A 25,396-nucleotide genomic window follows, 5' to 3' on the forward strand; every position below is an offset into this window, starting at 1 on the left:
GAGTGGCTGGAGCCCGGGATGCATGGTGAAGGTGGTCTGAATTCTGGTAGGTGGGGTCTTGAGGTTTGAATTTTGCTCTATAGACGGTCCCTGATTTACAATGGTTCAGTGGTTCAGCTATAGTTTTTCAGCTTTACAATGGGGCAAAAGCGATATGTGTTCAGTAGAAATCGTACCTTGTACTTTTATCTTTTTCTGGTACAGTACTCTTTCATGATGCTGGGTAGCTGCAGCCAACGACAGCTCCCCGCCAGGCACATGATTATGGGGGTAAACAATCCCTGTTCTTTTTTTTGATATTGTGTTCTGAGCACATTTACGGTAGGCTAGGCTAAGCTATAATGTTTGGTAGGTTAGGTGTATTAAATGCATGTTTGACTTAATATTTTGAACTTAATGATGGGTTTATTGGGATGTAACCCCATCACAAGGCAAGGAGCACCTGTAATTGCATTGAGCAGGAAGGCTTTGCAGGATTTTGAGCAGGGATGTGGACTATCTGGTTCTCATTTTACAAAGGGCCCCTCTAATATTGTGTGGTGGACAGTAGGGCAAGAGTTAGATTCAGGGAAGTAGCTTAGGTTACAGCAGCCTTCCAGGCAAGAGGTGGAGGTATGTCAGTGAAATTAACCTGCAAAGCCAGGCGCTAGCTTAGAGGTGGGGACGTATTAAAGATTACATGAGAAACTATGCTTTTATGAATAAAATGATTCTTAATTTTTTTACTTACTGATATTAGAGAGAGGGAGAGAGATTGATTTGTTCTACTTTCTTTTTGCATTCATTGGTTGATACTTGTATGTGCCTTGACCGGGGATTGAACCTACCACAGTGGCATATTGGGATGACACTCTAACCGACTGAGCTACCTAGCCAGGGCCAATAACATGATTTTTAGTGAATGATTATTGAGTTACATATTAATTATCCCAAAGCAGATGCTCTCATTCAACTGTTGACCTCTGCTGTGTGTGTGTGTGTGTGTGTGTGTGTGGTATGTGTTTGGTTAGGGGTACTCCAAAGCCAGCTAGACCCTTAAACCCTTTAGAATAACAGTATTTTTGATATTTCCAAGTGTTCATGATGGACAACACTGTGTATTTTAAATGGGTTTATAAAGTCAGTTCATAAATTTCAGAATGCTCAATCTTAAACCAGCTTATTTTTGGAGCAGAATGCTGATGAGTTCTTTATTTTTTCCCCCATGTTACATCTTGCAGTGGCATGTATTTTTAGTGCTGTTGGCCACAATTAAGGTAGGGCCCTCAGCTGAGCTAATTTTGATTCCCTCTTTTTAGCCTCCAGTCTCCATTCTTGGTAATCTAACGGATGTCTGTGAAAGGCAATGTGTGTGATTTGTGAATTGGTGGCATCTTCTGCAGTCTTGGGGTTCTCTTCCTAAGGGAATGAATGGATGGCTTGATGCTTAATCGTGATCTTCATTATTACAATAGTGATTAGTAAGTGGTTAACACACGCACTTGCTCATAAGACAGAAGTACAGATTGTATACTCTTTTGATGCGGAGTATTCTGTTAATAGCTTTATTAGGGTGTTTTTGGAGTTATGTGGATTATTTATAGACATTGGGAAAACCGCATTTTATCATCTTTACTTAAGTGATGAAGTTCCATGTAAAGCAATTTTTAGGTCACATCTAACACATTAAAAAAAACCCAATATTCTTCCTGCTGTAGCAGTAACTGCCAAGCCCACACTTCCCTCTGTGTCATATACCATTACCTCTATTAATAGTCTTTGGGCCTCTTTAATTATAAAAGCAGATGTGTATCAAGAAGTGAGGTTGATTTCAGAGTAAATTTTTCTAGAAAATAGAAGCTGGGAAAAAAAGAAAAACCCAAACTTGTCTTCGTGCAGAAGAGACAGCACTGCTGTATGTGGGCGGGTGGCTGCATGCAGCCGCTGCTCAGAAGTGCCTTTTCTCTCCATGGGGATAACTGGTTGTATGTCAGGGATGTGGCCAGGAGGAGTAGGCAAGCAATGTGTGGGCAGGCTGCATGTTCTTTTATTAGCATCCTTATTGTACTCCTCGAGCCTGGAGCTTGAACCAGCCTGGGCCTCTACAATCTGTGCTGTTTCCTTTTAATTACCACCCCTGAGCCAGCAAGCAGTGGAGAAAGAGTTGTTCATTGGGTGTGTATGGGTTGAGCTGTTTTGGGGGGTGGCTGTGGACTGATCTGGCCAATGGATGTTCTTTGGTTCCTGGCTGTCCTGGGCTCAGGCTTAGAGTTGATCTCCCAGCACCACATAGCCCGTCATGGATAGAAGTTTCCTCCCCTCTGGGGTTCCTTTCCCTTTCCTCCATGACCTTCCTCCATGACCTTGCTCCTGTGAGCCTCTCTAGACTTTTCTTGGGTTTGTGCAAAGGCATGCACCAAGCAGTAGCAGAGCTGGGATTTGAACACACAAGCATTGGGTTGTAGAGCCCAGCTTTGAACTCTAGCTCTACTGCCCTGCACCTGCACCCCAATCATCATAATACAGAAAAATATAGAGGCCACAGGGTAGGCTGTTCCTTCCTAAACATCAGTGCATGAGATAATAATCCCCAGCATAGGATCCTGGGGAAGATTCAGTGAGGTAACCTGTAGAGCACCAAGCACAGTTCCCAGTAAGTGCTCAATATATGTGCATTATTATTATTGTTGTTGTTGTTATTATTATTATGATTATTTTTAGAGAGAGAGAGGGACAGACAGGAAGGGAGATAGATGAGAAGCATCAACTCATAGTTGCAATACCCTAGTTGTTCACTGATTGCATCTCATAAGTGCCTTTACCCGGGGGCTCTAGCCAAGCCAATGACACCTTGCTCAAGCCAGTTACCATGGGGTCATGTCTGTGATCTCATGTTCCAGCTGGATGAGCCCATGCTCAAGCCAGTAACCTCGGGGTTTTGAACCTGGGACCTCAGCATCCCAGGCTGATTCTCTATCCACTGCACCTCTGTCTGTCTGGTCAGGCTAAATATGCATTATTATCAATGACAAAGGTAGTGGCATTAATTCTGTCTCCTACATTGCTACTTCCTTGAGGATAGGAATGTGGCTTCCTTAACTTTATAATTTGATAACCTGCAAAGCACAGTTTCTCATCTTGGCACAATTAACATTTTGGGTTGGATAATTTCTTGTGGGAGGTTATTCTGTGGATTGTAGGATGTTGAGTAGCATCTCTGGCCTCACCCATTAGATGTTAATAGCATTGCAGCCCCAGTTATAAAAGTAAAAAAATCTTCAGATGTTGCTACCTCTCCCCTGGGTGACAAAATTGACCCTCATTGAAAACCACTGGTTTACAGGTACCTCTCATGGAATATCTTTCCCAATCTATGTCTGTCTATCTATCTATCTATCTATCTATCTATCTATCTATCTATCATCATCTATCTCACATACACATTCACTTATAGAAGGTGGTCCAAAAATACTTATTGAAGTTTAAGAATTCTGAGAACAGAGGGAAAATGGAAGACTCTTAAGTCAGTAGGTAGACCTCTGTCCTACTCCAGGGTTAACAGAACTTCATGATTAGATAGTTTCTTTACTGTAATTCTGTGCCCATCACCCATAGCTTTGAGTTCTAACCTGATACATGATCTTTTGCAAACTTTCCTTAATGCACCAATAGCATCAGCCCTTTAAATAATACCACTCTTGATAATTTTAGACCAGCTGAGTTGCCACTTGTAGAGGACAGGGCCCTATTTGGTCATAGTCAGGTGGCTCCGAGGCCAGCTTTGGTTTGAACCTCCCAAACTAAGATTTATATTATGGCCAATTCTATAATAATGCAGATGTCAGCCAATAATTTGCTGTTGCTTTGAAAGTCAGAAGGATGGGTAATGGAATCTTAGAAAAAAAGTAAGTTGTGGTAATATTTCAGAATATCTATTCGGAGGAATCTGTTTATTCAAGAAATAAATATTAAGAGCTTATCATGGATGCTAGAGATTGAACTGGCCAAAGTGTCTGCATGAAAAATGAATAGACTGCAGATATGTTAGGCTGAGCTATGTTAACTGCTTCTAGTGTGTTTCTTTTATAGAAATTCATGAAAGTGATATATTTTAGTTGACTTATTAAAATTAGGGGCATGGGAATGGTCTTTGATCATCGTCTGAAACATGCACATTGTCTTGAAATTTATAGCCCACCATGATTAACTTAGAAATTGTGTTCCCATTCAAAGAGTGACCAAAGAGCATCAGCACCAAATGGCATGGCCACCTTGTACCAAATGCTGAGGACAGTCATACCATGAGTTTTAAATGCCTACTAGACCCTCAGTCACTGGTACTTTTTTCTAATTAGCACTGTGGTCCTCAATCCTGTGTGTACATTAAATCACCAGGGAGCATATTAAAAACGGTGCTGCCCACGCTGCACTAGTAGTCTATCTGTCTCTGAGTTAATTGGTCTGGTTGGGCCCTGGACATCAGTTTTTTTTAAAGACTTTATTTTTTTAGAGCTGTTTTAGGTTCACAGCAAAATTGAGAGGAAGGTTCAGAGATTTCCCACATACCACCTGCCGCTGCTATCAACACCCGCCACCAGAGGGATGCATTTGTTAGAAAGGATGAACCTGCACTGATGCATCATTGTCACCCAAGTTCATAGTTTGCACTGGGGCGCAGTCTTGGTGTTGCACTGTTCTGTGGAGTTGGACATTTACATAACAACACCTGTCCAGCGCGGTAGCATCACACGGAGTATTTTCACTGTCCAGCATCAATAGTTTTCAAAGGCTCTCCAGGTGACACTAATGTGCAGGGGAGTTCCGAAAAGCTGCAATGCCCTTCCCCCTCCTGTAGCCTCATGCTCCAGTCCCACGATTGTTTATGGGAGTGTTGCTATAAGCAGGGTTTAGTCACAGAGTTCTTACCATAGCTTTTTTTTTATGTGATTTTTATTTTTTTTTAAAAAAGATTTCCTCAGCTCCTTTATTCTGAAGAGCTCTTAATTGCTGTACTTAGAACGTGTAAACAGTGAATGTTTGTCAAGTATCAAAATAAGAGAAGAATGAGGGAGTGGCCCTTGGGTGATGAGGAGGGCCGTCCTTTGTCTCAGAGAGTGCTGGCGGGTGGGTGGGGCTGCACAGCTCTTTGGTTCTGGGCCCCAGTTATGATTGACTTCAATGAGTTCTTCATTTTGGGGGTGAAAAGCATTCAGCTTTGCAGCCACAGCACACTGTAAGCACCAAACACTGCTGGAGCCCCCCCTCTCCGTGTATCATCAAGGTTTGGGGGCCACTGTCCGTCCCATCACCATGAACCATGGAATCGTTCCTCTGCTAGAGGTCGCCAGTTTCGTGCTCGGGCACTCAGAGCTGTGGCCTGTGTCATGATCTTGGACTCGTGTCACTGTGTGTGACTTACTGACATGTGGGTGACTCTTGGTTCCTGAAGGACCAGTGAGCCCCTCTGTGGATCATCCCTTCCTCCTTGGGTGGTTTGGGCCTTCTCCAGCTTACCCCCAGAGTGAAGTCAGGAATAAAGGAAATAACAATGTGACTCAAGTCATGCTAAGCAACCCATTACATCTCAGATTAAAAATAAAAATGTGTGTGTGTGTGTGTGTGAAATGTGTGCACACATGCGTGCCAATGCACAGGAAATTTAGGTGGAATGTAGGCTAATGAGAGGTATAGAAAATGGTTAAAAATTTTGGCCAAAAGTTGGATTTTCAGAAGGATTTATTTTTGGATTTCAGGCCCTGTTGCCCATTTCTATGAATAATCAACATTTGTTTTAATGTGAATAATAGCACAGAGGGAATTCAACACCCTGAATTGGATTATTTCAGGCAACTGTTTAGGCTTATAGGCTATTTCTGACATTGCATGGGTAGTAATGATAAGAACGACAGTGGCAGTAGTAAATGGTGGGCATTTATTGAGCCCTTGTGATGTGTCAGGCACTGTGCTGAGGCCTAACATGGGTTCTCTTCTTTAATCCCCGCAGGGACTCTTTGAGGTAGATTGAGAATTATCCCCATTTTATGGACCAGAAAACTGGACCTCAGAAAGGTCACACAACTAGTGAGTGTTGGAGTCAGATTTTGAATAGAGCAGCCTGACCCTGGGTGTCGACTTGCTTGGCTGCCCTGTAGTGTATTTGTAGGGAGCTGTCAGCTGGGGTTTGGCAAGACCACATCATCACGCCAACCCTTGTCACTGGGTGGGGAGCTCTGGGGAGAGAGCTGTTCTGAGTTGCTGCAGAGAACTGACCTCTTTTAGGCAGGGAAATAGTTTGGATCAGCAGAAAGCAGAACTTTCACCTATTGGTAAGATGTGTATGCTCATTGACAACCAGTTCCTGCAACCCTGTTTCCAAGGCAACAAACATGGGGCTGTAGGACAGCGGTGCACTCTGCTGCACGCCCCTCTCTGTGTGAGAACCTTGGCAGGTTGTCGCTCTGGCCCTGCCCTTCACTATTCCCAGTGTTCATGCCCAGGAGCCAACCACTGTGGGTAGCTGTCCTGGATGCGGTGTCATTTCTCCCTGTAAGTAACTGCTTCTTGGGATGAGGCAGAGTGTGTGAGTGATATACACAAGTATGTCCCTTCTGTGGGGAGAGCATCCTTCTAACACACTCTCATGAGGTCACGCTGCATTATTTTTGTGATAGTTTCATGAGGGTTCTATCAGGTATCAAATCAGCCCCTCCCCCAGCTCTCTATTGAGACCAACAAACACCATTTAGTAACTGGCAGGTTGCATATCCTCTCTGGGCCCCGATTTCCTCATCTATAAAATGAGGATAATAAATTGTATCTGCCTCATAGAATCACTGTGGGGAATAAAGTGTTAAAACATGTGCTGAGTGCCCTGGCCGGTTGGCTCAGCGGTAGAGCGTCGGCCTAGCATGTGGAGGACCCGGGTTCGATTCCCGGCCAGGGCACACAGGAGAAGCGCCATTTGCTTCTCCACCCCTCCGCCGCGCTTTCCTCTCTGTCTCTCTCTTCCCCTCCCGCAGCCGAGGCTCCATTGGAGCAAAGATGGCCCGGGCGCTGGGGATGGCTCTGTGGCCTCTGCCTCAGGCGCTAGAGTGGCTCTGGTCGCAACATGGCGATGCCCAGGATGGGCAGAGCATCACCCCCTGGTGGGCAGAGCGTCGCCCCTGGTGGGCGTGCTGGGTGGATCCCGGTCGGGCGCATGTGGGAGTCTGTCTGTCTCTCCCTGTTTCCAGCTTCAGAAAAATGAAAAAAAAAAAAAGGGGGGGGAAAAAAAACAAACAAACATGTGCTGAGTAAGGACAGAACTAGGCATACAGTCAGTGCTCGATAAATGTGTGAGCTTTCTATGGCTGCTGTAATGAATTAGCACTCTTCAGTGGCTTGAAACCGGACACATTTATTACTGTAGAGCTCTGGAGAGCAGAAGTCTGAGATGGGTTTTACTGGGTGGAAATCAAGCTGTAGCCAAGACTGCACTTTCTGGAGACCCTGGGAGACTCAGTTATCTCACTGCCTCCAGCTACTACAGGTTGCCCAGATTCCTTGGTTTGTGGCCCCTTTCTCTATTTTCAAAGCCAGCAGTGTGGCATCTTCAAATTTGTCTCTCTGATTCTGACCCTAATTATGTTGTCACATCTCCTTCCTTCTTAGGCTTCTTTCTTTTTGTAAGGACCCTTGTGATAATATTGGACTCTACCAGATAATCCGCATTAATCTCCCCATCTCAAAACCCTTAATCACATCTGCAAAATCTCTTTTGCCTTGTCAGGTAAGCAGATTCACAGGTTCTGGAGATTAGGATGTGGACATCTTGGGGGAGGGGCATTATTCAGCCTACTGTAATATGCCTTAGCAGTTTGTATAAAATGAAACAGAACCAACAGGTTAGCTTGCGGGTGGAAAAGACAATAATTTGATCATTGTAGTAATGGATAGCATTTATTGGGTACTTGCTCTGTTAGCTGTGTTCTGCCTCAGGACTGGGTCATCTATTATCCCGCCTCCTTAGAGCTTGTTTTCTTCCAGAGCTCTGGATGGCCTGTACCTTCTCAGCCTTCAGGCCCTAGCTCAAATGTCACCTCCTCAGAGAAGCCCTCCCTGATTACCATAATTTAAAGCAGACCCTCAACCCATTTTCTCTATCATATTGCATCACCCTGTTTCATATCATGTCACTCTGTTTCCTTCTCTGACAGAAGTTATCATCATTTGTAGCCTTTCTGTTTGTGTGTCTGCCTGATGCATTCTCGCCTCCTTCTGTGGAATGTCAATTCCAGCAGGGCAGGGACCTTGCCGTCTTGTTACTGCTATTCCAGTGCCTGGAACAGCTTCTGGAAAATAGTAGGTGCACACTACACATCTGCTGAGTAAGTGAATGAAGCCAAGTAGGCAGGATGCTCGCTACGTTTGATGTTCACGTTCTCCTGTGTGAAGGTCCTTTTTATTATGATTCCTCCTCATCGATATGGAAACTGAGTCTCAGAGAGTCTGATTCATTGCCTCAGGTCAGTGGCCACTGAATTTACATCCAGGTCTGCCTGCTTCCAGAATTCTTACTTCCTTCCACTTCCCTGCCTCCTGGTCTTGACGTCATTGGAAGCTCTGCTGATGGCCACAGAACTTGGGAAGGTCCGTCATCTGTATCGTAGTTTCTGAAAGCAGCTTTTCAGGCCCACCTGCTTGCCACCTTGACTTTGGTTTTCTTCTATCTAGGTCTGTTGTGTTGGGCCTGGACTCCCCTGCCAAGATTAGCTCCATGGAAAAGAAACTTCTCATCAAAAGCAAAGAGCTGCAAGACTCCCAGGACAAGTGTCACAAGGTATTTATTTCCGCAGCCGGCCTCTCTCCTTGCTCCAGGATCCTCCCGTCAGTATATGCCAAGGGAGCCACCTGGGGCCGCTGCTGGCACTGAGCCACCTGATCCATACAGAGTGAGCGAGGTGCTATCTCCCTCGCTGAAGTCACACCTCCGGCAGCTCAGAGGGAGATGAATTCGGGCCTTGACGTTGCTGTAAATCCTTTAAATCTTAACCAGAGGAGGCCCTGGATTTAAAACTGCCCGTTCTTCGGAATGACCCAGCCAGATGTCTGCGTCTTCCGGCAGGTGGCGTGGGTCCTCACCTGTGGCTGAGGTGCATCCCATCTGCTTTGAGTGATGCGAAGTCTCTCTTCTTAGTCCTTTAAAACTCCTGCTTATGTAACTGCGGCCACGGTGTTGGTTATGCTCAACGTCTCCTAACACTCACTGTGCCTGCCCAGGGGCAGCTTTCTGGAAGCTCATAAAAGTCACTACTTGCCCGGGACTCCTAAGAGTGCAGACGAATACGTAACTCCTTGCCCTGTCCTGGATTTGTCCTCTATATCTTTGCAAGGAGATGGGGGGGATCAAGATGGATTTGGGGTAAAATTAAAGTGACGTCTGCAAAAAACAAAACAAACCAAAAAAGCAAACAGGTGAAAAGTGATGATTGTGGCTTTCTTGCTCACTGGGTTAGAGAAGTGATCAAGTGTGAACTGAGACTTGAATGAGAGGAGTGACTTAGCGTTGTGACTACCCTTACGAAGAACTGTGCGCTCCCAGGCGAAGAAACAATGGTATTTCCATCCCAACCTTTGGTGAAATAGAGCCAGCCCAGACCACCAGGTGGTTTCGGAGGCTACTTGAGATTTGATAGGTCCCAACGAACCTCCAGGGGCCCTTTAACCTGTCGATGTGTTTATTTCAGATGGAGCAGGAAATGACCCGGTTACATCGGAGAGTGTCAGAGGTGGAGGCTGTGCTTAGTCAGAAGGAGGTGGAGCTGAAGGCCTCTGAGACTCAGAGATCCCTCCTGGAACAGGACCTTGCTACCTACATCACAGAATGCAGTGTGAGCCTTCCCCAAAGTCCCCTTCCCTTGGAGGTGGCACTTCCTGTTGTGTGTGTCTCATCCTGTTTCATGACAGTTCCATGAGGCACATCACAGCCAATGGCAGAGAGTAGAGAAAGGGAGAATACAAAAGCAAGAACTGTAATTTGCAGGGTAGGGTGAGCCTGGTGAGAAGAAGTAGGACTGGACTACAGAAAGTCCAGGTAGGCCACAGAGCTTGGAGATGGGTGTAGTCACCATTGCAGCAAGTCACGGTGGGTCCTGACATCCCCATCCCAACCTCTCTGGTCTATACCTACACCTTGTCTGACACAATCAGACTTGGAAACCAAACTCACAAATAAGCGCAAGAAAATATATTTTGAATCTGCCTGAAATCAATTTTCCATTGCCTATAACTGGCGTAGCAACAGGAAAACTCAGGCTTTAAAACCCAGACCCTCTGTCATTATTTACCATGTGGTTGTTTTTTTCTTTTTCTTTACTCCACAAGAGTAGACTGTCTTCTCCATTGTCTTGTTAAATTTTTCATCCAGGTGTTTTTTCAGTGTGCCCGATTAAACAGTCTAAAGCAGTTGAATCACACATTTTTCAAGTTTGTGTTTTTTTTCACGAGGGAGAGGACATCTATAAGACGTGGCTAATTAAGAGTAACTGCTATGTTTCCATTCCAGATTTGGCTGCCTTTCAGTGGTGGGTGAAGTTATTCAGCTATGTATTTCAGATACATATTTAAGTGCCACTGAAGCATTGAGGGAAACTTATGGATGAAAGGCGTCCAAGAGACGTAAGCCAGGAGGTGGAAATAGATTGCTTGGAGTCTTAAATGACGACAGGGCAAAGAATGAAGTCATTGCTACTCTGAAAGAGAGTTAGATACTTGCGAGTCCTTGCGTAACTGGTATTATAGTAATGACTGTGGTTATCCCAATGGTGGTTGTAACGGAAGGGATCTTACCTGTTTTTAGTCCTAACCATAAAAGTAAGTATCTGCTTGGACAGGTAGATGGTGGTAGGAGACCGGGTGATGTAGTTTCAGGGTGAATACCTAAGGTCACAGGTCTGCGATGATGTTTCTCAAACCCAGGGGTTTTTACAGGCTGAAACCTGGAATCAGCAGCGAACTGGAAGTTGTCAACAGCTCTGGTCTGTCATCCGAGACCGTGTTGGTGTCTGCGAAGCAGCTTGCGACTCTCCTAATGAATCTTTTCAAACAGAGCAGGCTCCACAGGGCATCCCTATTAAAATTTTTGCTTTCCGCAGAGCTTAAAGCGAAGTTTGGAGCAAGCACGGATGGAGGTGTCTCAGGAGGATGACAAGGCACTGCAGCTTCTCCATGATATCAGAGAGCAGAGCCGGAAGCTCCAGGAAATCAAAGAGCAGGTAGGACTGCTGGCCCGGGAGCAGGGCGGCAACTCGGACCTCTCATTTCAGAGTGGTGTGTTTAAGAGACAGGAGGAAGGGGAGGGAGAGCTATGTAGGTCATGTGGACACTTTAGCTTCCCCATATTTATATAAATAGTAGAGTGCTTAGTTCTAGCTCCTTTGAAATCTGTGCCCCACAATGGCTCCTCTTTCCAATGCCAGGCGTAGGTGCAGAGCACGGGTGGGCACAGTGTGGTCTGTGGGGCAGATCTGGCCCACCACCTGTTTTCCGTGACCACAGCTAAGAGTGGTTTTTGCATTTGTAAATGTTGGGGGGGATAGAAGAAGAAGAGAGGTATTCCATGGCATGGGTGAGGTATGTGGAAGTCAGTTTTCTGTGCCCATGAATAAAGTGTTTTGTTTTGTTTTTTAATTTTATTTATTTATTCATTTTAGAGAGGATGGGGGGAGATAGAGAGAGAGGGGGGGGGAAGGGGAGGAGCAGGAAGCATCAACTCCCATATGTGCCTTGACCAGGCAAGCCAGGGTTTTGAACCGGCAACCTCAGTGTTTCTAGGTTGACGCTTTATCCACTGCGCCACCACAGGTCAGGCTGAATGAAGTTTTTTTTGGCACACAGCCATGCTCATTCATTTTGGTATTGTCCGCAGCCGGTAATCACGCTGCCATGCCGAGGTGAGTAGCTGTGACAAAGACCACATGGCCCGAAAAGCTGAAATTGCTTACTAGTCCAGCCTTTTACGGGAAAAGTTGGCCGACCTGTGCTTTAGATTACTTAAAAAAGAAAAGAAGAAATTAAAGGTTTTTATAGCTATTCAGTTGCATTTTAAATTTTTGAGAGAAGCTAGGATAATTCATAGTAAGTAAAACTTAAACTCTAAGTAAAATGAAAGAGTTTAGAAGAAGAGTTTGAGCGGCGAAGGCCAAAGAGGATTAAATGCAGCAAAGCAGAGTGTAGAAAGCTGTCCCCTGTGTGTTCTTAAAAGAGCACCGAGACCTTTAAAAAGCCCACTCTGGTTTTTTTTTCCTTCCTTTTCAAAAAGGGTTTTCTTTCAAGATGGTTCATTTTTTATTTCGCTTCATTGTTTCCCTTTTAGCATGGATTTTTCTGTCCTTTGACAAAACTGTAAATAGAAACTTTAATGAAGAGATGGCAATGAGCAATTGGAGAACTGAATTATCAGCTGCCAGGCAACTCTCATTCACTGCAGAAAATCAAATGTAAACACTGATGGAAATGAACATTTTTGTCTCTGGGTAACACAAACTTAGCCATCTGCTGGTGCGAAATGTAAGAAAGTCCAGCAAATAATTTGGTCCACTCACTATTCTTAAAAGAAAGAATTATCATTGGCGGGGACTTTGTTGGCATAATCTGTCACCTTAAAGTTAATGATTGGTTAATATCCTCTTGCTTGATGAAAATGTTACAAGTCAATATGCATGGGAAAGGTAGCAATCTGGCCATCAGATTTCTGAACAATGCTAATCTTCGAGATTTTGCAGGCCATGCGTTCCGTTTGAAAAAATCTGCTTGGACGGCTGACTCATTGCCCCTTTTATCATAGTTTTTCATCCTAAACATTTCACGAGGCAGGATGCTTTTTCTCCCATTAGTTCAATGTGCTTGGAAATTTGCTTTTGGTGACGTCCTGGGGAAATGAAAGCTGTGTTTGGCCACCAGAGGGGGCAGCTGGTGTCCACGAATTCCACAGAAACAGAATTATGAGGACATTTTGAAAGGTGGTTGAGTTCAAAGAAATGTCTTTTGTGATTCATATCACAGTTGGCATGCATGTGGAGTTTTCGATTTAATGACTGCTAAAATTTCCTTCAGCGGGAAGAAAACTTCTCAGTTTCAGATTTTATTTCTCACCGGAAGGAGGATTTATTTTAACATGACTTTTGATAAGTTTGTGAGAGCTGGATGTTTGCAGTCCAGGAAAAAAGCCTTTCCTGCTTCCAGCATACTTCTAGTAATTGATTTGCAGCATGTTGGTTCCTCTCAGATCTGGCATCCACCCCCACCCACCCCCAGCTCTTTATCTCAGAAGCTGATTTCTATACAGCTTTTTATTATTTAATATTTTGCTTCTATGTAGCTACCCCCTATAGAGTGTTTGGACATGGTTTAAAATAAAAACACCTAAGAGTCTCATGTGATAGTTTGATTCACGCACCTTTACCAGCAATGGCTGACCCCTTGCCCCTCCGCCAGAAGGGGACAGAAATGTGGGAAACACGGAAGGTGTTTGAGTTTCAGGATGTCTGAGTGAATAGGACCGTGTCTGATACTCCTTCCCGCATAATTTCAAAGCTCTATCCGGAACACTTACCTTAGGCCTTGAAAGTTGTCCCTGGTCCTCCATTCCGATGCCGCCCAGCTCTGACTTGCAGTTCAGTCCACGCTGGGACAGGACAGCTCTCTCTCAGCTGGCCCTGGAAACAGACCCAACGATCTTCTCTCAGACTTCTTCTGCAGTGGGGATTTGGTTAGCTGCTGGATTTAGGAGATTGCCTTGAAGTCTCCCGCATAATGACATACAACAGCTCAGCAAATGAGGTAGAATTCTCGATGGTGCTAGTGGCAGGCTGGGTGTCCTGGGAGCTCGGATTGCTGATGGAGAGGCTGCCTGATTCCTGTCTCCCCCCTGCCCCCTGGGTGCAGACGGCTCAGGAAAGAGATGTTGGGGGGGGGGGGGCAAACAGCTGCTCTGCCCTTGCTCTTGACAAAGCACGGAAATTATATTCCCTTCTCGCTAACATTGTAAATTTAAGAAAGAAAAGGGAGCTTGAGGATAAGATGCCCAAGGTTTTCTCCCTGCTCAGCTTCCTCCACAGTTTGCTGCTTGTGGCTGTGGGTAGGGCTGATGGTACTTTCAGGTGCCCATAAAACGTTAAAAAAATTGTTTTTATAATTTAGAAGAAAAAAATTGAGCTTTTGGTCAAAGAAACTTTTTGCATACTATTAATGTTTTTGTCTTTATACGAACACATCTATAAAATATGTCAGTTATCGTGTGTCCCTGGCGGAGGGGTCGAGAAAAACCCCAAAGAAAGAATGTATCATTTTACAGAGTCCACTAGTGTTCCACTCTGTGAGTTTGGATAATTGTGAGCAGCTTATAAAGGCCTTTGGTTATATAACCCCACACCCCTTACTTAGGGCGCACCACCCAGAATCCTGGTGTCCTGTGACTTCTAGGCTTGACCTTCAATGACAGTATATTTTTGGGTGAAGTGAAATAAGACTATGCTTCACTTTGGGCTCTTTTTTCATCTCTCCCCCCAGCGATCTAGTGAGAGGTGTGCTGCCCTGAAAACTACCCAGTTTTCCTAAGGACGTCACCTCCCCTTTAGTGAGCACTGGGGGCTTGCCTGTTACCACAGGCTGAAAGCTTATTTTACACCTTGTTGCTAAAAATATGTATATATCCTTGCTCAGTAAATACCACTTCAATTATTTCTTGGGAGAATAGATCTTAGAGATGTTCACTGTATACTGTGAGACAGTTCCTTGTTATTTGCATTTTATATTCACCTGCTACCCCAAAGCATCTTGGATTGCATAAGTGGTCATTCATAATCCTTATATGTATAAGCTTTGATTTTGCTAACAAAGAATATTTTTATACTTTGGCTAAAAGTTTTCAAAACCATTGCCCATTTCTTCCAGCAAATCCAATTTTTGAAAAAACCCTCAATTTAAATGTTCTGTTTTGATTTTAGAAATGAATTTTGGAAAAGGTCAGGCTGTTTGGATCCCTTTAGAGGGTTTGTTAGACAGAACAAGATAATTCTTTCTTTGGAATTTTTCTCACAAGTTATTTTGACCAGAGCCAGTGTTCCAAATTTCAGGGTGACTTGCATTTCAAGAGCAACATTAAGTTCATCATTCAGTTTTGGGGCCAGAAAAATTAATGGTGAGAAACTGACATGATGAGTTTCACCTTCCAAGATTCTTTCCACTGAGATTTTCAATTACCCTCTTGTGCCATCTGAAAGGTTAATTTTAAAACTAGTACCATATCTAATTATGTGAGGAGCACATGACTTCTAAAGGACAAATCTATATAAACGATTACCCTTGGAAGAAAGCTACACATAAGCAGTTTATCCTGGTTGTTTAAAGAACATCCCTTTTGGCTCTCCTATGTTGCAAGTGCCTTAAGGTTCCGTGCTTATTTGTGGTATTATTTCCTCAAAGGATCTTATTATAGGCACATGTGTTCCCAGTGGTATTACTAGTGATCTGTGTTCCACATTAAAATGGTTTAAAGATTTAATACTTTTTCTCCCTCCGCGTCCTCCCACGCCTCTCCCTTTTCCCCATCTGTCTACTCACCTTCTTTCTCGATCTGTTCTCTGTCAGTCTTCATTGTTTTATCTTCCCTCTGTGGCCGGTGTTTGTCCATCCTCACTGCCTGTCTCTTCTTTTCGCAGTTCTAAAGTTCACCTTTCTTCCATTGTCCGTTCTGTAGGAATACCAGGCTCAAGTGGAAGAAATGAGGTTAATGATGAATCAGTTGGAAGAGGACCTGGTTTTGGCACGGAGACGGAGTGATTTCTACGAATCGGAGCTGAGAGAGTCCCGGCTTGCCGCGGAAGAATTAAAGCGGAAAGCGACAGAATCTCAGCATAAACTGATGAAGGTAGCCAGCCTCCTGCCGGGAGGGTGTTTTGGGAGTGGAATCAGGAATGATCTTAGCAGGAATAAAGGGAACACTAGCCTAATGAGTCTACATTTGGGAAATAATGGGATACCCTGGGAAGTTCCTGGTCTTTATTTCTAGAAGATAACCTGTCATCATCAGTCCTCGTGGTTGTGATCATCATCTTCATCTTCATTTCTTCATCATCTTGGTCACAGAGAAAGTACAGGAGGTAGTATTGTCTATAAGACTTTTACATTCTTCCCATTGTGTCATATCTTTTAATTACAGGCTAAGGATCAGGGGAAGCCTGAAGTGGGAGAATATTCCAAACTGGAAAAGGTATTTTCCATTATTGATACTGCTGTTTTTGGTAGATAATGTTTTAAAGGTTACTAGCAATGGCCAGTCATTGGTAAGAATATGCCTGCAATGAATCGAGAGCTTTCTTCGAGGTCGACCACTGGATGACCACTTTTAGCATTCAGCTAAGGTTTTAAAAGGGATAAAAGAAACCTCTTTTTTTTTTTTTTTTTTGCCATGCCTGCTCATCAGAGTAACAAACCCCGGACTGTCCGTAAAATACATGTGAAAATTCTCACTGTTCTAAGGTGCTGGGCGACTTTAATTCTCTTTTTGCTATTTGTATGTTGCTGGTCCTTATCAGTCAGCGTGGAGGTTTGCACTGGGACATTCCAAATCTTTTCTGATAGACCACTTGTTTTTCCTCTCCATCAATAGGTGCTGGAAAACAAAACAAAAAGACCCCCCCCCCCCAGAAACCTCAAGAAAGTAGGACCGTAGTAGTAGGACCGTAGTTAATGTAGCAAGACCTTAATACTGATTTGCCTTTTGCTTTATTTCCTGGGATTTTAATTATAGATCAATGCTGAGCAGCAGCTCAAAATTCAGGAGCTCCAAGAGAAGCTGGAAAAGGTAAGCCCCAGGGGATTTCTTTATTTGAGGGGGGACTTACTCCATTTCCAAATACTTGAACCTTGCCTTGCCTGAGAGTGAGATCTGAGAGAAGCAGTTTTAGTCACCCCGCGCTGAGGAGAACGAAGCTATTACCTGAAAGTACAGGACTTCTGAGTATACTTTTTCTTAAGAGCCAGGCTGCGTAAGACTCTCACGTAAAAGTTGTAATTATGCTACGACAAGACCCGAGAAGCCACCCCTCTCCCTGTGCAGGCCAGGCTCCCGTTTTGCACGTTCGTAAGAGAAGCACGTGCTGTTCACGACCCAGACTGCTTTCAATTAGGAACTCTGTGGGCAGCATTGCTGTGCCCTGAAGGGGGAGGAGCTGTGAAACGGTGTCCTGGTGGGGGTGGGGGTGGGGGTGGTATGGGATGGTTTACAGAGCCTGCAGAGGTTGTGTTGGTTGAACACTGGAAGTGCCGATGAAACGGCCAGAACAAATATGGGTCTGAGACTAGCTCTGGGGAGTGTTTGTGAATGTGTTCATTGGCTTAGTTTAATAGAGCCCCTCTTCCTTATTCTTTTTTAAAACTTGTGGTAAAAAATACGTAACATTAGATTTACTGTTGTAACCATTTTAAGTGGTGGTGTGAAGTACATCCACATTGAACTTTTCCATTGTGCAAAACTGAAACCCAGTAACTGCCAAACACTAATCCCGCCTTTTCCTCCTTCCCAGCCCTTGGTAACCACCTTTTAATTTTCTGTTTCTATGGCTTTGACTGCTTCAGATATTTCATATGAGTAAAATCATATAGTATTTGTCCTCTGAGACTGTCTTAGTTCACTTAGCATAATATCCTTGAGTTTCACCCATTTTGTGGTGTGACAGGATTTCCTTCTTTAAGGCCGTATAGTAATTTCACTGTCTGTATATACCACATTTTCTTCATCTGCTCATCATTCCCCTTCTTACCTATGCTGAGCTCACTCATGCAAGCATTTACTGCCCTCTTTCAGCTAGAAGCTTGTATAAGGATTCATATTTTCTTCTAGAACAGTGCTCTCCAATAGAAGCATGATGCAAACCACAGATGTCAGCCACAGAGCTCATTTAAAATTTTCTAGTAGACACATTCAAAAAAGCGAAAAGAAATAGGTGGATTATTTGAATGGTATAGTTTATTTAATCTAGTATCTCTAATATATCATGGTAGCATGTATCAGTATTAAAACATTTACCTGACCAGGCAGTGGTGCAGTGGATAGAGCGTCCGACTGGGATGCGGAAGGAACCAGGTTCGAGACCCCGAGGTCGCCAGCTTGAGCGCGGGCTCATCTGGCTTGAGCAAAAAGCTCACCAGCTTGGACCCAAGGTTGCTGGCTCGAGCAAGGGGTTACTCGGTCTGCTAAAGGCCCACGGTCAAGGCACATATGAGAAAGCAATCAATGAACAACTAAAGGTGTTGCAACGAAAAACTGATGATTGATGCTTCTCATCTCTCTGTGTTCCTGTTTGTCCCTATTTATCCCTCTCTCTGACTCTCTGTCTCTGTAAAAAAATTAAAAAATTAAAAACAAACAAACATAAAAACATTAAAAAAAACCTTGACCTGTGGTGGCACAGTGGATGGAGTGTCGACCTGGAATGCTGAGGTTGCCGGTTCAAAACTCTGGGGCTTGCGTGGTCAAAGCACATATGGGTGTTGATGCTTCCTGCTCCTCCCCCTTTCTCTCTCTGTCTCTCTTCTATCTCTAAAAATAAATAAATAAAATTAAAAAAAACAAACAAAAAAAACCCATTTACACTGTTTCAGTGTTTAAATGAATTAAACTTAAATAAATAAAATAAAAATTTAAATTCACAGTCTCACCAGCTACATCCAGGTATTTAGGCACCACATGTGGCTGGTAGCTCTCATATGGACAGTGCTGGTCCCCAGACAGGAGTTTTCTTGCAGTTTCCACTTTTAAATTTCAAGTTTCTCCTTCTTAAAATTTTAATTTAAAGCAAGTAAGTAAAAGGCTGTTGGTTTCTTGAACTCAGATCTTTACTATGATGCTATAAGAGCAGCAGTATAGTGAAGAACCAGATAAAAATTAACTTCAAAAAAGGTGTTACTTACCTGACCAGACGGTGGCGCAGTGGATAGAGCATCGGACTGGGATGCCGAGGACCCAGGTTTGAGACCCCAAGGTCGCCAGCTTGAGCACGGGCTCATCTGGTTTGAGCAAAGCTCACCAGCTTGGACCCAAGGTCGCTGGCTCGAGCAAAGGGTTACTTGGTCTGCTAAAGGCCCACGGTCAAGGCACATATGAGAAAGCAATCAATGAACAACTAAGGTGTCACAATGCACAACGAAAAACTAATGATTGATGCTTCTCATCTTTTTGTTCCTCTCTGTCTGTCTGTCCCTGTCTATCCCTCTCTCTGACTCTCTGTCTCTGTAAAAAAAAAAAAAGATGTTGCTTTAAAACAAACAACCACGGATTTGCCAATTACCATGAACACTATGGTTGTTATGCCCTTTGAAAGGCATTCATTTGAAAAATAGTTTAAATTATGGTTTTTATCTTGTTTTCTTGTAAATTCTCCATAGGAAAATTACCAAATGAGATAATTAAATAGGAGAAAATGAATGCTTTGAGGTAGATACATTATTACATGGTTAGGTAAACCCTTCTAGACTTTTATGTTTGCATCTACGACACTGTATTGAGTCTGAGTGACTGATGATGATCAGGTACACCATTCTATCACATGCCCCAAGAAGGAAAATATGCCGTAAATTTTAATAGTAGAATGCATTCTAAATTCAGCAGCGTTTAAGAAAATATATGTGCACCTTAGAATAGACACAATACAGAATAGAATGAATGTTCCTGTGTTTTGAGAAATGGACATCCTATAAATACTCAGTGTTCCCTGATGTTTTCCATTTAGAATATTGAATAACTTGGGCCATTCGTCTCCTGTCCCGTCTTTCCTGGTAGGCAGTAAAGGCCAGTGCAGAGGCCACCGAGCTGCTGCAGAACATCCGCCAGGCGAAGGAGCGAGCGGAGCGCGAGCTGGAGAAGCTGCAGAACCGCGAGGACTCTTCCGAGGGCATCAAAAAGAAGCTGGCCGAGGCCGAGGTGAGCAGGGGCCTGCCAGCTCGTGGTGCACTGACTCCGGTCCTGGCGTGGCCACGGCGAGTTGACAGTGACTGGCTTTGGCAGGGCCAAGGGAGAGGAACTGCAGAGCTGCCCGTCGCTTGTGTCTGACCGAACCGCTTTCCCATCTGCAAATGGCTTTGATACTTGAGAGGCTTGCAGACATCTTCTCCAAGGGGAAGGGCGATTGTCACAGCAGCTTGAAGAAGAGAGATGTTGTGATGAAAGCTTTTCCTTTCTGTTTTCCTCTGACCTGCTCGCTCATCCGGGAGGGTTGATTTATGTTTTTATAGACAGACTGTAACGCCATGCCTGAGTTTTTCTTTTTCTTCCCTCCGAACCATTGTTTTCCCTTGCCTTTTCCCCACAGTGTTAATAACGCATTAATTTTCAAGGCTTCAGCTATTAACCTGTGTGTCGATGACTTCCTAGATCTATATTTCTGGGCGTCTTCTCTCCCTCAAATTCTTTGTTGTTGTTGTTGTTGTTGAAATCGTTTATATAATTATGCAGGAAACACACGAGTGTCTTCTCATTGCCAAAAACTTAAACAGTACTGATGAATGTAGAACGAGAAGTGACCCTTCCCCTTTTCTCCTGTCCTTCTCCCTCAGCTCCTTGGTGATTGCTCTACAGAACGGATGTGCCGTAGTTGATTTAACCCTCACCCTGTTCCTGTGCCTTCTGCTCTCCCTCTCACAGTGCTGGTGTGAACCATTTGCGTATGTCTCTTTGGGGCCATCCTCACCTGTGCTCCAGGCAGTATTTCCTGCTGCTCCCCTGACGTCTGAACGGGGTGTCTGAACAGTGCATCAACTCTAGATTGAACTCAGAGTCTTCCCCCCCGACCTGAGTTCCCTTCTCAATCTCCTCATAGTGGTCAGGGCCACCATCACTCATCTAGTCAACTGAGGCATGAAACTTTGACATCATCTGCTTCTCCGTGGACCCTCCCATTCAGTGAGTCACTCAGTCCTATAAATACAGCCACACTGTCTCCCCCATTCATCCCTTGCTTGCCATTTCTGTAGGCCTCCTCATAGACCAGGCCCTCTTCCTCTTAGCTGAGCAAATGTAGTGATTTTTTTGCCTTCTGCTTCTGTTCTGTCCTTCCTCCCAGCAAACTCATACAGTATAAGACTCATGGACCTTTGACAGAAGGCTCATCAGCACTCCCACCCATCGCAAACCTTTCAGGGCTTCCATATATCTTAGGCACATCCCTGAGCCTGGTGTATGAAACTCAGCTATGTGACCCACCTGTTTTTGAGTTCCACCTTTTCTCCTGCTCCTCCCCATCATACATCTTCAGCTGTAGCCACTCCAGGCTTCAGCTGGGGCCTAAACTGACTCTTAACCACCTACGTTTTTCTGCTGATGTGCCTACCTTTGTCGGAGAGGCCTGCCAGCCTCCTCTCCGGCCGTTCCCAGAGCTCACGTCTCTGGGACTCTTCCCTTCACCTGTTGGCTAAAAAGTCCTCTTTCCTGCCTCTGACCTTCCACAGCGCTCGGCACCGGTTTGCTCTCTAGCTCTCCCCCTCTTCACCTGTATTATGTTTATCTCTGTTTGTCTTATCTTTTGCAAGGGCAGGAGTTATGTTGGCTTCCTCTCTGTATTTTCCGTGATGCCTAGTGTAATACTTTTGCAGATAGTAGGTGCTTGGTAAATATTTGAATGAATGAATGCACTCTTGTAACCTACACGACTGAGTACTTGAATTCTAGAGTCTTACTTTCTTCGCTGTTGCTGCGGGTGCCTGAGACTTCTCTTCCCGCCTCGAGAGCAGGCATCTTGCCTGTGGCGGCTACCCCATTAAAACTCTCTGATTGATTCACGATCTACAGGAACGCCGCCATTCTCTGGAGAACAAGGTAAAGAGGCTAGAGACCATGGAGCGTAGAGAAAACAGACTGAAGGATGACATCCAGACAAAATCCCAACAGATCCAGCAGATGGCTGATAAAATTCTGGTGAGCAGGAACAAAAGTTGAAAAGTTAAAAGATAACAGGTTAGAGGTTGCAGAGGGAAGGGGGTAAAAAGAAGCATTAAACAACGGCAGAGGGGAGGTATCACCGAGTAGCTGAATTAAGAGAAGTGATTTCGGTGTACGCCACGTCAGAGAACAGTATGAATAACCAAATTTTGGACATTTCAGCACTGGTTGCAGATCCGTAAACATTATTTTTTTGCTCTGTTTGCTACTGCCTGACATTTAAAAATATGAACTTGCATACTCTGTCATTTCCGATAGATTTTTTTTCCAGGAGCTTTTACATGCTAGGAGCACAGTTTGGTATGGCTGTTAACTTTGCAATGCCAATTAAAAAAGCTGTAGGGCATTAGACCTTTAAGACCAAATCCCAGATTCTGCTTTTAGAGGAGAAAAAAATTGGTCACGCAGAATTGTTTTTCTCAGAGTAATATTTGTCAGAGACCAATGTTCACCCACTCACTCTCTCTGCTACAGTAGGTTGTAATTATTTTTTAAATCTCCTTAGATGTCACAGGTCTCTTTTTAGCTTTGTATCATCATGATTCTGTTTTCGGTTCTGATAAACAATTTAACTTAACCAAGGCAGGCTCAGGTGGTCCTTGCGGGTGGAACGCTGGTGAACCTTTGAAAGATTCTCCTTGGATCTGAATTCCAAAGTCAGGAATCTGATGCCACTTAGTGATAACTTGGAGTCTGTTCATAGCTGCCTCCTCTCCCACCCCAGAAGAGACTGGAGTAGTCGGCTGTTTCTTTCTACCATAAGTAGGCGAGGTGGTGAGCAGGTCACTTCATCTCTCTCTCTCTCTCCTCCCCTCTGTCACTTCTGGGAAGTGAGTCACCAGCAACTATATGAACTCAAGAATGGCCAGCTTATAGGTCTATACTTAATATCAAAATAATAAAAACCCTTTAAAACTTTATATAAATATTTCTATGTTTGTATGTATTCATGAGCACATGGATGCTCTTGAATAAACAGGTGAAAGAGAAATTGGTTAGATTGTTTTTCTTGGACACACAGTCTTTGTATATACGTCTGTACACAAAGGCAAATGTGACTGTTGGTCTACCTTTTCCGTCCTCTTTTCCCGTCATCAGAGTTTCTCTTGGCGATTGTCAAGTGTGTGAATTTTATCGTAAAATTAGATCCCGCCACCACTATCTCTTGCTTTGTGCAAATGAAATGGTTAAGTCTCTTGTGGTTGCAAAGTGTTTCTTTGTTTACTGGTGATGTGTTCATTCATTCATTCAACAAATATTTAATGAGCTTCTACTATGTGCCAGGCACTCTTCTAGGAGCTGGAAATATAGCAGCGAACAAGTGTTTGTATAACAGGACTGAAGAGTTTGATCCAATACATATAGAAAAGATAATGTTTAAAAAAAATGACAACAACAACAAAAAATGCCAAACCACCAAGAAGTAAGATTTTAGAATATCTGCTTTTCCAAAGGTTCACTTGCAGTTAATATGTAGGAGCATAGAGCTCTGCATTCTTTGATTATAGGTTGTAAACTCCCATCCATACATAGACCAGAGATTTGGTCTTAAAGTTGTCAATCTCAGGTATCTGAGTTTTCAACTGGTTTTGGAATCTGATTTCCATTCCTGTGCTATCATATGAAGACTGAGACCAAGAAAAGATGATTATCAAGTTATTTATAACATAAAGAAAAAGGAAGCATTTTTCTTTGAATGCATCTTTCCATCTGCCTGAGTACCTTTGTGGTTGCGACTTAAATTATCAGTAGGTGCCTTTTGCTCAAGAATCCTGTGCTTAGGCTGCGAAGTATCTAGGACATGGCAAAGGGTGGTCCTTAATACTGTTACATAATGATGATGCTTGTCAATAGATTCCAGAGTCCTTTGCTTTAAAACATTTGCTATTCTGGTAAGAACTTTCAACACAGTTAATTGGGGTTCTCATTATAGCAAAGTCTTTTGCTTTAATACAAGAGGTCATTGCAGAGGATCCTTTAGTATACATCAAGCCCTTAAATTACTGTATTTTTTGCTCCATAAGACACACCTGACCATAAGACGCACCTAGGGTTTTAAGGAGAAAAATAAGAAAAAAAATATTCTGAATCAAATGGTGTGTTAAAATATTTAATAAAATATGCCACAATAATATTTCAACAATATAAACTCAACAGCAGTATTAACAACCATTAGCACTGTTATCAACAAATGAGGAGAGACTTTTTAATGTTCAAATATTCTTCTAGTTGTCTGGGAAACCGCAGCGGCTAAAAAAAATGAACATTGGCTCCTTAAGACGCACAGGCATTTTCCCCTACACTTTTTGGGGAAAAAAGTACATCTTATGGAGTGAAAAATACAGTATGTTTTTATTCATTAAAATCCTGTTTACATTCAACTTTTCAAGATCATGTCTGTTAGATTGCAGCGGGTCTTAAAATTGAGCACTTCACTGCCCCCAAAGGAAAGCCAACCTTTGCAGACTTTAGAATTTCAAAAGTTTAACCTTTTGAGTAGTGAGTTTTTTTCATGCTCGCTGACCCCCGGGAGTGAATTTTTTTTTTCAAAAAATGAAATTAGTTCCAGTTACAGTTTTATTAACTTAAAATCATGTTTGTTTGATAGCCAATTTATGGAAACAAGAAGAACATACATTTGCCTTTTTTTAATGTTGCCTTACACATGTAGGATCGTACTCTGGATGGTCAGGAGGCACGAGGACGTACATGAACGTTCGTACTACTCAAAGGGTTAATCAGTAATATTTTACATGCATGTGAATTTTAAAGTATTTTTTTTCTCATTTTGTGGACATATCCAGTATAATTTCTTCATTCTTCAAAATTTTCATACTAATACTTAATAAAAGAATGCAGAGAACATTGAATTTGAGCAATTTATATTACTCCAAATTCTCTTTTCATCTTTTATATGCATACATATTTATGTCATTATTATCAGTGTATTTTATGTTCTGATTTATTACCATTAGCATGGTATCATATAAACCAGTGATTTTCAACCAGGGCACCACGAGAGGCACTCTGGTGTGCTGCAAGAATTCTTAAAACATGCAGTACCTGACTATTTAATCTGGGGCACTTACCTCTTTTTCCTTAGATTGACAAATAAAAACATGATAACAGCCAACACAACAATAGCTGTCTGGTGGGAATGAATCAAAATTGTGCCTATTTTTTAATTTTTTTGGTCCAATTGGCAAAGTATATATTTTTTGGTGTGCTGCAGAATTTTAGTACTTTGTTTATGTGTGCCATGAGATGAAAAGGTTGAAAATCACTAATGGAAACATTAGATCATATGAATGTCTCCAATCACATATTCTGCATACCAGTCAGTTAAAATAATCATTCAAATCTCTAAGTATTTGAATTGTAATATCGATTTTCTTTCCCAGCTAGGGTTCTTGAGCAATCACTTTGTTAATGAGAAAAATACAA

The 25,396-nt window shown here is 43.2% G+C and overlaps 1 protein-coding gene across 5 annotated transcripts in view; it reads left to right on the top strand.

Annotated features, from left to right (window-relative positions):
* CIT (citron rho-interacting serine/threonine kinase) overlaps window positions 1–25,396 on the top strand; it is a 181,695-nt gene that overhangs the window by 76,204 nt on the left and 80,095 nt on the right. For all 5 annotated transcript variants that reach the window (XM_066260456.1, XM_066260457.1, XM_066260458.1 and 2 more), the window contains exons 11-18: window positions 8,692–8,797; window positions 9,705–9,848; window positions 11,112–11,231; window positions 15,716–15,886; window positions 16,178–16,228; window positions 16,769–16,822; window positions 19,799–19,939; window positions 21,803–21,928. In XM_066260456.1, coding sequence (XP_066116553.1) covers window positions 8,692–8,797; window positions 9,705–9,848; window positions 11,112–11,231; window positions 15,716–15,886; window positions 16,178–16,228; window positions 16,769–16,822; window positions 19,799–19,939; window positions 21,803–21,928 — 913 coding nt within the window. The remainder of the gene's footprint in view (window positions 1–8,691; window positions 8,798–9,704; window positions 9,849–11,111; window positions 11,232–15,715; window positions 15,887–16,177; window positions 16,229–16,768; window positions 16,823–19,798; window positions 19,940–21,802; window positions 21,929–25,396) is intronic.

This window comes from Saccopteryx bilineata, chromosome 2 (genome assembly GCF_036850765.1).
Source record: "Saccopteryx bilineata isolate mSacBil1 chromosome 2, mSacBil1_pri_phased_curated, whole genome shotgun sequence".
In the NCBI taxonomy this organism is placed as follows: domain Eukaryota; kingdom Metazoa; phylum Chordata; class Mammalia; order Chiroptera; family Emballonuridae; genus Saccopteryx; species Saccopteryx bilineata.